The following is a 16,804-nucleotide window of genomic DNA, read 5'->3' as shown; positions in this document are numbered from 1 at the left end:
ACCCGAGCAACGTGGTCCAGGTCCAGTCCCAAATCCAAGGATTCCATGAGGAGTCAGTCCAACAGGGCCAAGGCAGGAAACCAGGCTAGGTCAGGCACAGGGTCTCAGGCAGATTCCAGCAAGCGGCAATGTTGCTACCGCAACCTGGGGCGGGGTCCAGTAGCCTTACGGCCGGTCCTGATCCCCTGGCGACTCACCTCCCTATTTTGCCCGAAGGCGAGCACTCCTTCTGCGAGTACTCAGGTCTCCCCTTCTCTCAGACCTCAGTCTCTGCAGCTCGGGAGACATTGGTGGGTGACTAGACCCAGGGGCCGCCTCAGCCTCCCCTGACCCAACCGGTAGTGGAGCAGCTGTAAGCGATGGCCCAGCTGGAGGCAACGAGGGAATCCCCGAATCTGGAGCCAGGGCAGGCTCAGCCCTTGACTCGGCCCAGCTGGTGCTTGTTGCAGGGGAACCCGTGCAGACTGGGGCTCTTCAGAATCAGGCCCCAGACTTGGTTCAGATGCCGCCTGAGGCAGAGGATCTGGTGCAGACCGAGACTCCTCAGGTTCTGAGTCCGAGGCCATCACACTATGGTGCCATGAACGTTCCAATTCTAAGTGTACTTTCCGGGTGGCAATTACTTGTTTTTTATATGCTGTAAGTCACCCTGGAGCCTTCAGCTGAAGGGCTGCTGGTGGTGATAATGCTAACAGAAGTTAGATTCCCAAAAGACCTGGAGAGCCAGCTGTACCCAAGAAGCCTGTTTTCAGGGACTGCAATGCTGGTTTTTGCCATTGCAACCAGAGTGTTTTTCCCACTGTAGAGGGAAGACAGTTGCATCCTCTAAAGTATCCTCTCATGACCCCTTGGGGTGGGAGACAAGAATTCAAAGGAGCTGCCCAGAAAGGGTCACAGACTCGCAATTTTTAGGTTTGCACACAGACTGCAGGGTTCCTTCCTTCCTTCCTTGGCAGGAGAACTGGTGATAGATGTTAACAGTGGAGAAATCCAGGTGCTACAAGATTACACGCAAGTCACAATTGAGTGCTGCATTTATACTGGAAAGTGAGGGTGGACTCTTTGCTACAGCACAAAGCAACATTGACACTGAGTCTTGTGGCACACTGAAGACTTTCCAAATTCATTGTGGCCTATGCCAGCCTTTGCCAACCTGGTGCTTTGTTCTACAACTCCCAACAGCCCCAGTTGATGGGAGTTGTAGTACAAAACATCTGGAGGGCAGCAGGTGGGTGAAGTCTGCCCTGGGCTGATCTTCCAGGGTTGAAATGGGCAACCAGAAAGTTGATTTATAGCAAAAGCAGGCAGTTCAATACCTCTCCTCCCTGTATGATAATTCTGCATGTGCCATTTTTTGCTCTTGGCTCTCTCTGGCCTGGATATGGTCTGATCCAGAGGGTGGGGGAGATATGGAGTAGCTGGCCTTCCTCCCTTCCCGGCTCTCTGAGTCCAGGGAGGAATATAGTCAGCAAAACAGGCCGTGCTCTGTGCAGGGATTGGCTGCTTAGTTTGTAGAGCCTTTGAGAGAGCTCCCTGGATGTTCTGCATCATCTTCATCATGCTCTGCCTAAAATATATTATCACAGGATCAGGAAAATGCGAAAAACAGAAATCCCCAAAGCTACACCCTACTTACAGGCGTGCAAGGAAACGTGTGACTGCAACTTGCTTTGGACCACAATTTTGTGTCAGCGCGCACACTTTCCACAAGAGGAAAGAATTTATAAATAAATAATATAAATGAAATACTGGTCCATGGCACCCCCCCGGCACCAGCTACATTTTATTGGCTTCTCGTTTGCTCAGATCGCTTTGCGACGCTGCCATTTCCATTTTCCTGGCAGAGCCTGGTGGTACCTCCCCATTTCCTGTGGTTTTCAAGGTTCCTGCAAAACCACAGTTGTGTAGCACCAGAAAAGGGGGGTGGGGGTGGCTGTGCAGGTGAGGGGTGGGGGGGTCTACCTGTGGGACTTACAAATACAGTGGAGCTGTTCAACTCATTGTGATTGTCACAGTATGTTTTCCTTCATCCTTAAAAGGAAACAAAAACAAAGCAAAACACCAAATTGGAAAACAAATGTCACACTTGTCCTCTGGCTGGAGAAGCTCTCTCTGTTCTTGGAAGGTGTACCCTGTCGCCCCCCCACCCGGCTTCATCTCCACAGTGTCAGTTGAAGGTCAGTGAAAGAGTGGGGAAACAGAGTCAAGACTGCACAGTGTATGACATTTATGGATTCCATCAGCTTCTTGTCAAGAGACCGAACTTACGCCTAGGAAGTGGTTTTTCTTTCATTCGCTGAGTAGTCAAATTCCTTCTGTCCAACCACAGGGTACACGTTGGAGGGCAAATTGGGGGGCGACTGGGATAAATCAAGGGTTGCGGCCTGTTGCTGTCCATCAGTGGCCACCAGTTCGGTACCCCATAACCAGAGCTTTTTTCCCAGGGGGAACTCGCTGGAACTCGGTTCCTGCACCTCTCAGGTGGGCGCAGTTGCCATTCTAAGAGAACGGGGGAGGTTTTCATGGTGAGTTCCAGCCCCTCTTTTTCTAGAAAAATAGCACCGCCTGTAACACTTTCTGAATGGGCCTTCTTACGGAGGCCTCTTGAACCGCTCTCCTGGCTTTGCGGAGAGCATCAGGGAAGCTCCAGAGAGACCGAGGGAGTGCCACTATGGAGTGAGATTGCTCCCAGGGGAGAGACTTAGAAATAAATCCCCCGTCTCCCCCATTGGGTGCCACTAACGGTCACCGAAGCATCGTGGGCTCCACTCCTGCATCACCTTAAACCGCAGAGAAGGCAGACCTATCGGGAAGGCCGGGGCGGAGGTGAAAGGTCAAAGAAGCAGCTCCCCTAAGGGGGCAGGGGGAGGGGGAGTCTACCCACCCCAAAGGTTTCCTGGGCACCTTGCTTGTGGGCTCTCCCCGCCTGCCCAAAATCCTTCAGCAGTGGATTTCGTAAGCAATCTGAGGCTGGAACATGAGTCCCTGGTTGACAAAGAGCTCGCTGGCTTCCGGGGGGCTGTCTTCTTCCCCTTCCAAGGTCTGGGTGGCTTGATCCTGCAGCTGCTCGGGGAAGGTCCCCACCAGGCCCTGGGGGTCCTTGTAGGTGGCGAAGAGGGGCTTGTTGCGGTCGATGACGAACATCTCGTGGCCCCTCTCGTCCCGGTACTCCTCCAGCTGGGCGAAGGTGGTAGGCCCATCCGAGTAGTCGTTGACGTAGAGGATGTTCTCCTCCTTTTTGGCCTTTTTCCGCTTGCGGTGCTTCCGGTAGATCATGATGACCAGCAGGAGGGCCACCAGGGCCAGGAGGGAGATGGCCACGGCGATGGCCGTCTGCGTGGCCATGCTGAGGGCGTTGAAGTCCATGCTCTCCATGTCGTAGAGGGGCTCCTGGCTGATGTCCACAGAAGCCGGGTAGCCGCGCGACGTCTGCTGCTGTTGCTGCTGGGAGAGGTTGACCATGAGGTGGAAGAGGACCCGGGCCGTCCCACCCGGGTTGGAAGCCTCACACTCATACTTGCCGGCATGGGCCACCGTCACGTTGTTGAGGAAGAGCATCCCACTGCCCGTGTCCGACTGCTCAAAGCGCTCCCCCACGCTGCGCTCGCTCAGGGCAAAGGTCCCGCCTGGGAGCCGGGAGCCGCTGGCCTTGGCACCCCCAGCCCCCCGCCAGTGCGCCAGCTTGCGCCACGTCACCAGGGGCTGCGGGTAGCCCGAGGCCTGGCAGGAAACGCGCAGGTCGTCGCCCAGCCGCGCCGTCACTTCCAGGGGCTCCACCTGCACGACCGGCGGGATGCAGATGAGGCTGTTGCCGGAGACGTCCATTAGGCTCTGGTAAGCCAGGCGAGGGGGCTCCGCGCACACAATCTTCTTGTCCTGGGGGCTCAGGAGCCGCTGCCCGTCCTCCTTGATCCAGGAGCTCAGCCAGTGCAGGGAGCAGTCACAGCGCCAAGGGTTCTCTGCCAGGAGGAAGGGAGGGAGAGAAAGGGGGGTGGGTATGGTTACAAGTCAGTGTCACCCCAGGAGTTTCCCACTGCCTCCCCACCACTCTCCACTCCATAGCCCCATGCGAAATAAGAATACAGGAAGAGCCTGTGGGATCAAGCCAATAGCCCATCCAGCCCAAAATCTCTCAGACCAGATGCCCCTATGGGAAATCCACAAGCAGGATTTTTTATATATATACATGCTTTTTATTGGTGTTTCGTTTAATACAAACAAACAAAATACAGTAAAATTCAACAATAGCCAAGGGTTGTTGGCAATTGTTGAATTTTCCTACATTCTTTCCCCACACTGTCCTGAGCATCGACTTCCTTCCCTCCCTTCAACAGGTTTTCTTATGTCAGTCACTTTTTCCACCGTTTCTTATTTTATCCAATCCTATCTACATCGTAAGATTTATTTCAGTCCTGCCGGAGTCTTCAAATTTCTACAGTTGTTATTTATGTACTCTATAAATTTACTCCACAATCTTTTTGGAATTTTGCTTCCTCCTGATTTCGGATTCTACAGGTCCGTTTTGCTAGTTCCGCGTAATCAACCATCTTCGTCTGCCTCTACTCCTCTATTGTTGGTAATTCTGGTGCTTTCCATTTTTGGGCTAACAAAGCTCTGGCAGCAGTCGTAGCATACATAAATAACCTTTGATCTGCTTTTTCTATTTCCTCTCCCATCAAGCCTAGCAAGAAAGCTTCCGGCTTTTTCGGGAAAGTGTATTTAAATATCCTTTTCAATTTGTTATAAAGATGGAGATTTTTACCATCTTTCTGGTAACAAAAATGTTACCAACAAAAATGGAATGCCAAGACAAACTGTTTGAGTATATTGAACTGGGTAGATTAACAGAGGCAATTAGAGATCACAGTGGACAAGAATTTCAAAAAGCATGGGGGAAATGCAGAGAATACTTCACAAAACAGTGCCCTAAAATACATACCTGGACTTGTTTCAATTAATGTCTGCAGGAGACTTTGTGGATATTTAAGTTATAATTAGAAAAATCTTAATAATTATTCATAAAGGAAACAGCTTATAAGAAGTAAATAAGGAGGCCAGATACAGGATAAAGGAAGTCTTTTATTTGGTTGTTTGTATTGTTGTATGTTTTGCTCATTGTATGTTATGTTCACGTTTAATGAAGGTGGATTTCTGTATTGGGGGGTGGGGGGGGTTATGTTATGTTGTAAATAAAATTTCCAATAATAAAAAAATAGAATACTCAGTCAAACTAACTGAGGCTTCATCCAAATCCTGGAAACTGTAGCTGCTCGTAGGGCAGGCATGAGGAACCTTTTCCAGCCCATGGGGCCACATTTATTTTCATTTCATAAAATTTGCACACGGCTTGATTGTTGAAACAACAACACTCAAAGCGGTTTACAAAGAGGATAAAACAATAAAAATCACCAGTAAAAACAACTCTTTTAAAACACCCAGAATATAAAATCAGCAATAAACTAAAAACAGGATTAAAACACACCTCAGCATTCTACATGTCTAAAAAAGAATGTTTCTAGCAGGTGCCGAAAAAAGAACAGGGAAGGCTGTGCTTGATGTTAATAGGCAGGGGGTTCCAGAATGCAGGTGCTGCTGCACAAAAAACACACCGTTTCCTACAAATAAATCTTTGTGGCTCTTGCAGAGATTTCCTCCCAGCCTGACACGCCTGCATCCCTCCTGCCTACACCAGCTTTTCTACCTTGGGGGCAATTAGAATCATAGAATCATAGAGTTGGAAGAGACCACAAGGGCCATCGAGTCCAACCCCCTGCCAAGCAGGAAACACCATCAGAGCACTCCTGACATATGGTTGTCAAGCCTCTGCTTAAAGACCTCCAAAGTAGGAGACTCCACCACACTCCTTGGCAGCAAATTCCACTGTCAAACAGCTCTTACTGTCAGGAAGTTCTTCTTCCTAATGTTTAGGTGGAATCTTCTTTCTTGTAGTTTGGATCCATTGCTCCGTGTCCGCTTCTCTGGAGCAGCAGAAAACAACCTTTCTCCCTCCTCTATGTGACATCCTTTTGTATATTTGAACATGGCTATCATATCACCCCTTAACCTCCTCTTCTCCAGGCTAAACATGCCCAGCTCCCTTAGCCGTTCCTCATAAGGCATCGTTTCCAGGCCTTTGACCATTTTGGTTGCCCTCCTCTGGACACGTTCCAGTTTGTCAGTGTCCTTCTTGAACTGTGGTGCCCAGAACTGGACACAGTACTCCAGGTGAGGTCTGACCAGAGCAGAATACAGTGGCACTATTACTTCCCTTGATCTAGATGCTAGACTCCTATTGATGCAGCCCAGAATTGCATTGGCTATTTTAGCTGCCGCGTCACACTGTTGGCTCATGTCAAGTTGGCTCATGTCAAGAGAAGTGGGCAGCAGAGGCCCGCTTTGAAATGGCTGCGCTAACACAACAGCAGCAAGAATACTTATTGCAAAGTATTGGAAGACACAAGATCTACCCACCAGGGAAGAATGGCAGATGAAGGTGATCGACTACATGGAATTGGCGGAAATGACTGGCAGAATCCGAGACCAGGGAGAAGAGTCGGTGGAAGAAGATTGGAAGAAATTTAAAGACTATTTACAGAAATATTGCAAAATTAATGAATGTTAGAATGATGTCAGAATGAAGTTAAGTGGTTTAAGCAGCAATGTTATAATGGTGTATGTAAAAATGGATTGTAAACAGGTGAGAATCCAAAGTTATAATATATTATGTTAAAGGACTAAGATTAAAAACAAAGAGGGAAAGAAATTGCTGAATTAATTAACTGAATTGGAATACAAAAAAGGGAGGCGTGAGGAGGTCAGGGAAACAAGGAAATGAATGTAAGGTGTGGAAAGACTGGTGTATTTTTTAAAGTGTTTTTTATCTTTTTTGTATTTTGTATTTTTTCTTCTATTTTTATTTTTGTCTTTCTTTTTCTTCTTTTTTTAAATTCATGTAATTCTTTTCTTTGAAACTTTAATAAATATCATTTTAAAAAAAATGAAATGGCTGCGCTATCACCAGCACTTCTGGCCTGCAGGTGGCGCCAGAAGAGCTGCCAGCACGGCGGCTCACCTGTCAATCGCAGCACCTGAAGACTGATGAGGGGCCGGAGAGCCACCCGGCTGATGGTGCGCAGGTTGTTCTTGCTGAGGTCGAGCAGCGCCAGCGAGGTCAGACCGGCCAGCGCCTGGTCCTCCAGAGTCTCTATGCTGTTCTCCTGTAAGTGGAGCTCCTGCAACCTCTGCAAGAGAGAGAATCAGATGGCACATTAGGTAGAAAGCAGGCCTGGAGCTGTTATCCACTTCTTCCTTGTTTTGGTACCACTGCTGTTTGGGGCTGTTTGTCCCTCATTCGTTTGCCCTGCCCATGCAGCCCCATGCAAATTGGGAGCTCTTGGCCAGGGGTCCAACCCCCTGCAAGGCAGGAGTCACAACTAGAGGATGCAAGACAGATGGCCATTCACTTTCTGCTTAAAAGCAGCCAATGAAATTACAAGTAGTACCAAGAGTGGAGGAATGGCAGATGAAGATGATGGACTTTTGGGAGCTAGCCGACCTGACCGGAAGAGTCCGTGACCAGGAGGAGGAGGAGTACCAAGAGGAATGGAAGAAATTTAAAGACTATTTAGCTAAATACGTTCAGATCACTTAAACAGAAATATTTGTGAGTAACAGATTGGCCTAGGATTTAACTATGTGAAATTACATAATATTATGGATAGAAGTCAAAATGAAAAGAAAGAAAGATGTTAATTGAACAAGTAAACCTTATATGAAAATAGTGTTGGAAAACTGCTGTATGGAAACTCAGCTAGGGGGATTTGAGGAAGTCACCCAACAATGATAGAAAAGTGGGACTATAACAGTTAGGATAAATGTTTGTTTGTTTGTTTTTTGATACTGTAATGTTTGTTGTTTGTTTATTGTTATGCTTGTTATAATTTTGGAAAACCAATAAAAAATTGGGGGGGGGGGGATAAAATAAAAGCAGCCAATGAAAGAGAACCCACAACCTCCCGAGGGAGACTGTTCCACTGTCAAATGGCTCTTACAGCCGGAAAGTTTTTTCCTGATGTTTAGTCAGAATCTCCTTCTAACTTGAATCCACTGGCTTGGGTCCCATCCTCTGGAGCAGCAGAAAACAAGTTTGTTCCATATTCCATGTGACAGTGGTCTAGGTAGCATTGAAGACGGCTAGCAGATCTCCTTAAAGTCTCCTCTTTTCCAGGCTCCTCCCTCAACCATTCCTCATAACACTTGGGGGCCTTTTGCCATCTCTTTACCAGACCCTTTACCATCTCGGTCACCCTCCTCTGCACACCTTCCAGCTTACCAATATCCTCTGTCAATTTTGGTGCCCAGAACTGGACACAGTTTAATTGTGTATTGAAAGTCCCTGCTGTCCTGATATTAACGGCAAGTACTTGAACTTGCTTTTAAAATTTACGCAACTGACTTCGTATTGCAGCATATTTCCATAATGTTCGGTTGCATGCAGTAAGAATTATCTAAGACTTAGCCTCCTCCAAGTCATTCATCTCTTTGCACTAAGCCGCTGCAGATCTGGGATGAAAGTGGGAGTTGCTCAAACCCTGACTAATACTGAGCCTCAGTTCCCTCGTCCATAAAATGGGAACAGCAGGGTCCTAATGCAGAAAACATGGCTGTTTCTGGGAGGCAGACTGGGGCCACCTTGACGGACAATGGTTCGCTTTCCGGAATGCCCCTGTGGGTCTCACCTCCAGGTCACAGAAGGTGAAGTCGGGCAGCCGGGTGATCTGGTTACCCGCCAGGTAAAGGACTCGCAGGTGCTCCAAGCCCTTAAAGATGCTGCTGTTGATGAGGTGGATGCGGTTGCCATTGAGCGCCAGTTCCAGCAGCCGGTTCTGGTTGCGGAAGGCGCCTGGCTCCAGGGCTGAGATGGTGTTGTTCTGCATGTAGAGGTATTGCAGGCCCGTGAGAGACGCCAGGTCTTGCTGGTGAATCTGTGTGATGCCGTTGTCCTGAAGAAAAACCGTCTGAAGTGGGGAGAAATAAATAATAAATAAATTTTATTTATATCCCGCCCTCCCCAGCTGAAGCCGGGCTCAGGGCGGCTAACAACAATAAAATAATACAACATTCTAAAATCATTTCATTATAAAATTAATTCAAATCAAATTGATGGCAACCACTGGGCTAGAGTTCTGTGAAGATTGCCAAAGGAGGGGGTCAGGCTGTGCCTTGGCCAAAGGCCTGGTGGAACAGCTCTGTCTTGCAGGCCCTGCGGAAAGATGTCAAGTCCCGCAGGGCCCTGGTCGCTTGTGACAGAGCGTTCCACCAGATCGGAGCCACAGCCGAAAAAGCCCTGGCTCTGGTTGAGGCCAGCCTAACCGCCCTGTGGCCCGGGACCTCCAAGATGTTTTTGTTTGAAGACCGTAAGTTCCTCTGTGGGACATACCAGGAGAGGCGGTCCCGTAGGTACGAGGGTCCTAGGCCGTATAGGGCTTTAAAGGTTAAAACCAGCACCTTAAACCTGATCCTGTACTCCACTGGGAGCTAGTGCAGCTGGTATAGCACTGGGTGAATGTGATCTCGCAGCGAAGACCCCGTAAACAGTCTCGCCGCGGCATTCTGCACCCGCTGGAGAAAGCCAGGGGAGATGCCATCAATTAAACCCTGAGCTCAACATAGTGTCAGCTCCTGGAAGAACAACAATCCTATTTTCTTGTCTGACTTTAGATTGAACCTATGTTCTGATGTCTATGCACTACAGATCTTTAATAGCAAATCACCACCCGATTCATTTTGCTTCTTTATAAAATATTTTGATTACTTAATCAAGCTCTAAAAAGAAGACAGTAAATGAGTGGGCATGGGAGATAATGTGCTCTTTCACATGCATAGGTTGCATTGGGAGCCCAAAGGCTTGGTGGTGGTAGCAATGTGTCTGCGTGCGCACACTTTGGTTTTTTATATACGCTCTCCATTTTATTGGTTTAATATATCTGTTCTAGTCCCACATCCCAAAGGGTCTGAGCTGGCTGCAGCAGATTAAAAACAAATCTATACCAGGTAAACGCACACACAAAAGCCCGCCACCACCCAGATTCAAACACACCAAATTGGCAGTCTATTAAAAAGTAATTCTTGACACTTGCATGCACCTCAAGAAAGCATTTCCATATTCTTTTACAACTTTGTAGGTTATATTGGCTCAACACCAAATCAGTCATTGTATATGAGAGAGACATCACCTTGCCAACAAAGGTCTGTATAGTTCAAGCTCTGGTTTTCCCAGTAGTGATGTATGGAAGTGAGAGCTGGACCATAAAAAAGGCTGATCGCCAAAGAATGGATGCTTTTGAATTCTGGTGCTGGAGGAGACTCTTGAGAGTCCCATGGACTGTGAGAAGATCAAACCTCTCCATTGTGAAGGAAATCAGCCCTGAGTGCTCACTGGAAGGACAGATCCTGAAGCTGAAGCTCCAAGACTTTGGCCACCTCAGGAGAAGAGAAGACTCCCTGGAAAAGACCCTGATGCTGGGAAAGATGGAGGGCACAAGGAGAAGGGGACGACGGAGGACGAGATGGTGGGACAGTGCTCTTGAAGCTACCAGCATGAGTTGGACCAAACTGCGGGAGGCAGTGGAAGACAGGAGGGCCTGGCGTGCTCTGGTCCAGGGGGTCACAAAGAGTCAGACATGACTAAACAACTAAACAACAACAACAATATGCTACTTCTACAGAGATTCCAATTTTGGTGTTTTCGGAAAGACACCGTTCATTGTTCTTATTGTTAACGTTTGAATTTATTTATTTTTGAAAGCAAGCCAGCATTTGCACTGAATGGACGACAGTATTGTGAGGTAGGTTAGCTTGGGTTTAGAAAGGAAACCTGGCCCCAATGGTCACACACACACACACACACACACACACACACACACACACACACACACACACCCGGTGCTGGGAGTTGGGCTTCCTCCCACCTGAGCCTTACCTGGGTGGAGGGATGGATGCTGCCTGGGATCTCTTTGAGGCCCAAAGAGCCACACTCCACGGTCATGCTGTAGCAGCGGCAGGTGGCTGGGCAAGTGCGGGCCTGGAGTGCCAGGAGACCCAACAGCAGGAGGGAAACAAGCGTGGGCTCCACCGGAGCCATCCTAGAGCAGCTGCTGGCAGGAGACAGAGAGAAAGGGAAAGATTGAATGGTTGTATTTCTATGTCGCTTTGCAGTCAAATGAATCCCAGAGCAGCTTAACAAACAGTAGCAGAACAGAACATCACAGGGACAGCATAAATCACATAACAAATGTTCAGTAAAACAACTACAATCTGTAAAATGATATTAGCAAACCAGCAACTAAAGAAATAAGCTAAGCATCACAGTTACAGTGTAAGCCATATTACATGATTAACAAATCAATAAGGTGTTCGTAATCTATAAAGCAGTATTGACAAAATAATATAAACACTATTAAATTCATAGATACTTCCTCTCCCCCCCTTCCATGACTCATGAGTCCCCGTCAGGGAAAAAGACACAATTTAAATATATAATAACTGTAATATTTCACTCTATTCGGATCATTAAAATACAGATACACATCCATCATACAGGAGGGACCTATCTAATAGAAATACCTAAAACAGGAAGACACACCACAGAAAATCCACAATAGGTTATAGCAGAGGCTCAACAAACCACAGAAGAGAAATAAAATCACAGAACTGCATAACTATTTTATTATTTTATCTCTCCTCTCTTCCTAAGAGCTAAATATGTTGTACACTGAGTTTCCCCCCCTCCGACATTTTATCTTCACAACAATCCTGTGAGGTGGTTTAAACAAAGTCAATAATAATAATAATAAACATAAATATAAACAGCTGCAAAGGCCTATTGGCCTTTGGCCCTCCAGATATTGCTGGACCACAACTCCCATCATCCGTGTACTTATATGGATGTTGCGGAATCTCCTTCTTAGAGCTGGCAGATGCCTTCTTTGCCAACCTTTTGAACGCATGCTGAAAATGTTCCCATTCCTCCATGCCTACACAGGCAATTAAGAAGACATCCTTCCAATTCATGTCTGCTTTTAACTTTTTTATAGTTTTTTTAAAAAAATATATTTATTTTTATATTGTAACAATTCAATTTAAATGTATATAATACAACAAATTAACCAAGAATAACAAAAAAACAAAACCCCCCCGAAAGTGACAGTTTGTTTTCTGTTTTCCAAGCATTTCTGTATTTTTTTGATAAAGTTTGGAATTACTGAGACATAATGGCATCTTTTAGTCAAATAAGTCCTTCCTAATATATTTTTAATGGTTTTTATTGTATGGGTTTCTGTTTATATTGCCACAAACCACTTTGATATATATGGCACAGTGGTATATATCTTAATTAAACAGGCAGGCATGTCCTGGATACACTGTTTGCCTTGCAGGATGAAGGAGAGCGATGTGCGGTTCCCCTAAGACTCCTCCACGATCAGTCCAAGAGTCCAGCATTCATTTCTTTCCAGTGACCTACAAGATGCCTAAGAAAAGCCCGAAAGCAGAAAAGGCACACTCCTGCACTCAAGCATTCCTTCCTATCCTCCCCAGCAGCTGGGAGTCACAGGCAGGCTGCCTCTGATCCCCAAGGACAAAAAAATATATCATTGTGACTAGCAGCCATTGATAGCCTTCCACTCCTCCAAGAATTTTTCCAATCCCCCTTTGAAGCCGTCCAAGATGGCGGCCATGCACTTCTCGTGAACTCCACAGTTCCACCATGCACGGTGTGATTCAGTCCTTGCTCACCTGGGAGTTGGCTTTGGTATCGAGGATTCTTTGCGGTTGGCCCTACAGCTTGGCGATGACCAAAACAGATGAGAACCTCTTTGGAGAGAGACCATCTGGGGTCCTTGTCTTAGGTGTCGGCTGCTAGTGGATCCTCTGGGTTCAGCTGCTGGCTGTAACCAAGGTACCAAAACCATGGCAACAAGCATCTAAAAATATAGGTACCAGTGGATGCTGCTGATATGGCTGGATCCTTGCCACCAGGTGAAAACTGCTTGCAGAGCTGGACTGGGGTGAAGCCAGAATGAGGACGTTGCTGCAAAAAGGAGGCCGGAGAAGTGGAACAGACTCACCTTGCACCCCCTGGCATCTCGGCTCAGCACACCACTGTCGCATCTTCCCCACTGCCCCTTAGCTGGGGAGGGATAGCTCAGTGGCTCCTAAACCCATTAGAGGCTTTGAGCAACGTCACCAACAATCAGGGAAAAGGACCATAGTGCTACAGGCATCCTAATGAGAGATTAGTGTGAGGCAGCAGACACGCTGTGTGGGGCAATGGTCTTAAAGTCTCCCCTGGCTCTGGTTCCAGAGAAGAGCATCTAACCAGCTGGAAGAACAGATGGGGGTATGGATGCTCCCCTCTGAGATTTGGTAGGTTGTTTGTGCCAATCTCTGGACGAAGCTCCCTCTTAATTTCTCCATCAACCTCAAAGTTCCTGTTCTTGCATGCCTGTCCATCTCTGCTTCGCCAACCCCCAGCTATGGGCCTATTTTGATACGCAGCTTTGCACTCAAGCAATCTCCTGCTGCAAAAGTAATTATCGCTGCTTTGGTGTTATAACAATGGTTTAGTATTCATGCGCCGATGCTCTGGCAAATGCACATTATATTTTGGATGTGCATTGTATTGATATTTCGCACCGCAGTGATTATACATGCATTCATTGCATTCTTGTTATCTTCCGAATCTCTTCTTGTTGACCTTGTTTTTCTTCAGCACATCTGGTTTTGCGATCTGTGCCCTGAAACTTCTGTGTAGGACCTCAGTGCAACTTGGCCAAATTGTAAGCCACGGGGGGGGGGGGGGGGAGGCCATCATAGTTCAGTGGTAGAGCACCTCTCTGGGGTCGCCTCCAGGGAGGGCAGAGAATGTTCTCTGTTTGAAGCCCTAGAGAACCCGTACAAGTCAGTGCGTAAGAAATATTGAACCAACAGATGGGCACGCACTGTGTACACACCATGCATTTAAAGCACATCCTGGGAACGGTACCTTGTCAAGGGTGCTGGGAACTGAAGCTCTGTAAAGGGTACACTACATTTCTCATGGGGGAGAGTAAAGTGCTTTAAATGTATGGTGTGTACATAGCCTCAGTACAAGGTAGCTTCCTATGACTCCAGGCCTTTTTGATGCCAAAGCTAATACAGCCAACTCTGCTGTGATTACATATTCATGGAATAAGCTAGTTTGGAACACAGCCCTGCTTGCAATGACAGGGACAGCCTCTACCTCCTTGCTTCTAAAGCAACCTCTCTCTCTTTCTCCAAATCCTTCCATAGACTCTCTTCTTTTCCCCAACAGCACAGGAGGAAGTGGTGGCCACCAACTTGGATGGTTTCAAAAGAGGATGGACACATTCATGGAGGAAAGGGCTATCTGTGGCTACTAGCCATGGTAGTTATATGCTGTACTGCCACGGTTGGAGGCAGAAATGTTTCTGAATACCAGTTGCTGGAAAACACAGATTCTGCTCAAAATCAATTCAGTTCCCCTGGTCAGCCTTTTCTACCACACTGTTGTTATTGCAGCAACAATCACGGTCGAGTGAGTTGCAGTTGTGCAAGAACTGAGCCTTTTTGGGGTGTCCTGACTCACAGAAGCGTACCCTCCTGAATTGGACCAAAGACCCACCTAATCTAGCACCCCACAGTAGCCAATCAGATGGCTGCAGGGGCACCACAAACAGAGCATGAGGGAAATACCCCTCACCCAGTGGTTATTCCTCAGCAATAGGTATAGAAAAGCCTGCTGCCTCTGGATCCTGGAAGGAGCATACAACCATCACCAATAGCTAATGTTATTATAGGCTGCATCAACAGAAGTATAGTGATCAGATCAAGGAAAGCAATGGTACTGCTCTGTTCTGCCTTGGTCAGACCCCACCTGGAGTCCTGTGTCCAGTTTTGGGGGCCACAACTTTAAAAGGATATTTACATGATAGAAGGTGTGCAAAGGAGGGAGACGAGGATGATCAAGGGTCTGGAAACAGAGCTGAAGGAGTTGGGTTTGTTTTCTGTTACTCGAGAGAGCAGGGCCCCAAACCAATGGATTCAAGTTACAAGAAAGGAGATTTCGACTGAGTGTTAGGAATAACATTAAGAGCTAAAAATGCAAGAAGGGCCTTTACACTTGCCAGAAGCTCGGCTCTGCCCTCACTGGTCCTGGAAGGAGCCTTTAAAAAAGTCCCATATGCTCAGAGACTTTGCGCCTGTTCATTGGGGGAGATAGGAAGCCCAGAGCACTTGTTCTTTAGATGTCCCTTTTATGAAGAGGCATGCAGTGAGACCGTTGGTCCCCTACTGGTGAGGCTCGCTGACCTCCCGGAAAAACAAAAATTCAACCTTTTCCTGTTAGGCAAAGATCAGAAGACGATCCGGATGGTCGCCAGATTCTGTGTACAGATCTGTAGGTGCAGACCATCTCCCAACTCAAACTAGTTCGTTAAGAAATTCCCCAAACTTGGTTCCATGGGTGACTCTGGGTCAGCTCCCTGCGGTAGTTTATTGTTGTACATTGTTTTTAAATTTATTGCTGTACATTGCTTTAATTGTTTGTTTTATAATAATAATAATAATTTATTATTTATACCCCGCCCATCTGGCTGAGTTTCCCCAGCCACTCTGGGCGGCTCCCAATCAGTGTTAAAAACAGTACAGCGTTACATATTAAAAACTTCCCTGAACAGGGCTGCCTTAAGATGTCTTCTGAATGTCAGGTAATTATTTATCTCTTTGACATCTGATGGGAGGGCGTTCCACAGGGCGGGCGCCACTACCGAGAAGGCCCTCTGTCTGGTTCCCTGTAGCCTCACTTCTCGCAATGAGGGAACCGCCAGAAGGCCCTCGGCGCTGGATCTCAGTGTCCGGGCAGAACGATGGAGGTGGAGATGCTCCTTCAGGTATATAGGACCAAGGCCGTTTAGGGCTTTAAAGGTCAGCACCAACACTTTGAATTGTGCTCGGAAATATACTGGGAGCGAATGCAGATCTCTCAGAACCGGTTTTCCTTCTGTGACTGTAGCCCCAAGTGTTTTTTTATAAGGTGGTCTCCGACCATAATAAATTATCTATCTATCTATCTATCTATCTATCTTTAAGAGCTGTTCAGTGGTGGAACTGTCTCCCTCTGAGGGTGGAGGGTTCTCCTTCCTTGGAGGTTTATAAACAGTTTGGATGGCTATTTGCTAGGGAGTCTTTAGTTGTGATTCCTGTGTTGCAGAAGAAGAAGAAGAGTTTGGATTTGATATCCCGCCTTTCACTCCCCTTCAGGAGTCTCAAAGCGGCTAACAATCTCCTTTCCCTTCCTCCCCCACAACAAACACTCTGTGAGGTGAGTGGGGCTGAGAGACTTCAAAGAAGTGTGACTGGCCCAAGGTCACCCAGCAGCTGCATGTGGAGGAGCGGAGACGCGAACCCGGTTACCCAGATTACGTGACTACCGCTCTTAACCACTACACCACACTGGCAGGGGTTAGACTAGATCACCTTGGGGTTCCTTCCAACTCTACAATTCTATGACTCTATCATGAGGAAGAGGAGCCATCAGGTCCCTTTTGCTGCTCAGGCACTTGCCCAGCTGAGGTGGGGTTGCTGTTCCCTGCTAGCCTGAAGGGTCCCTTTTCACTGCACTCTTCTATGTCATCTCTTGCTCACTTAATTGCCTCCCGCTCTCTTTAATGCATAATAAATAATGAGCAAGCAAGGCCTTATTAAAATTTCATCGGGAGCTTGCAGCCGCTGCAAGAGATTGGGG

The 16,804-nt window shown here is 47.3% G+C and overlaps 1 protein-coding gene across 3 annotated transcripts in view; it reads right to left on the bottom strand.

Moving 5' to 3' along the window:
• Window positions 1-1,715: 1,715 nt before the first annotated feature.
• LRRC24 (leucine rich repeat containing 24) overlaps window positions 1,716-16,804 on the bottom strand; it is a 32,100-nt gene continuing 17,011 nt past the window's right edge. Inside the window, exons 1-5 of one of the 3 annotated variants that reach the window (XM_081204724.1) lie at window positions 13,128-13,136; window positions 10,982-11,156; window positions 8,739-9,017; window positions 7,073-7,241; window positions 1,716-3,959 (exon numbers count right to left, since the gene is read on the bottom strand). In XM_081204724.1, the coding sequence (XP_081060850.1) occupies window positions 2,941-3,959; window positions 7,073-7,241; window positions 8,739-9,017; window positions 10,982-11,143 (1,629 nt within the window). In that variant the 5' untranslated portion in view covers window positions 11,144-11,156; window positions 13,128-13,136 and the 3' untranslated portion in view covers window positions 1,716-2,940. Of the gene's footprint in view, window positions 3,960-7,072; window positions 7,242-8,738; window positions 9,018-10,981; window positions 11,157-13,127; window positions 13,137-16,804 lie in introns of those variants that run through there. The other 2 variants (XM_081204722.1, XM_081204723.1) reach the window with 2 other exon arrangements.

This window comes from Podarcis bocagei (assembly GCF_964188305.1).
Source record: "Podarcis bocagei genome assembly, chromosome: 8".
Taxonomy (NCBI): domain Eukaryota; kingdom Metazoa; phylum Chordata; class Lepidosauria; order Squamata; family Lacertidae; genus Podarcis; species Podarcis bocagei.
The sequence above is the reverse complement of the archived record's forward strand: the minus strand, read 5'-3'. Positions and strand labels throughout refer to the sequence as shown.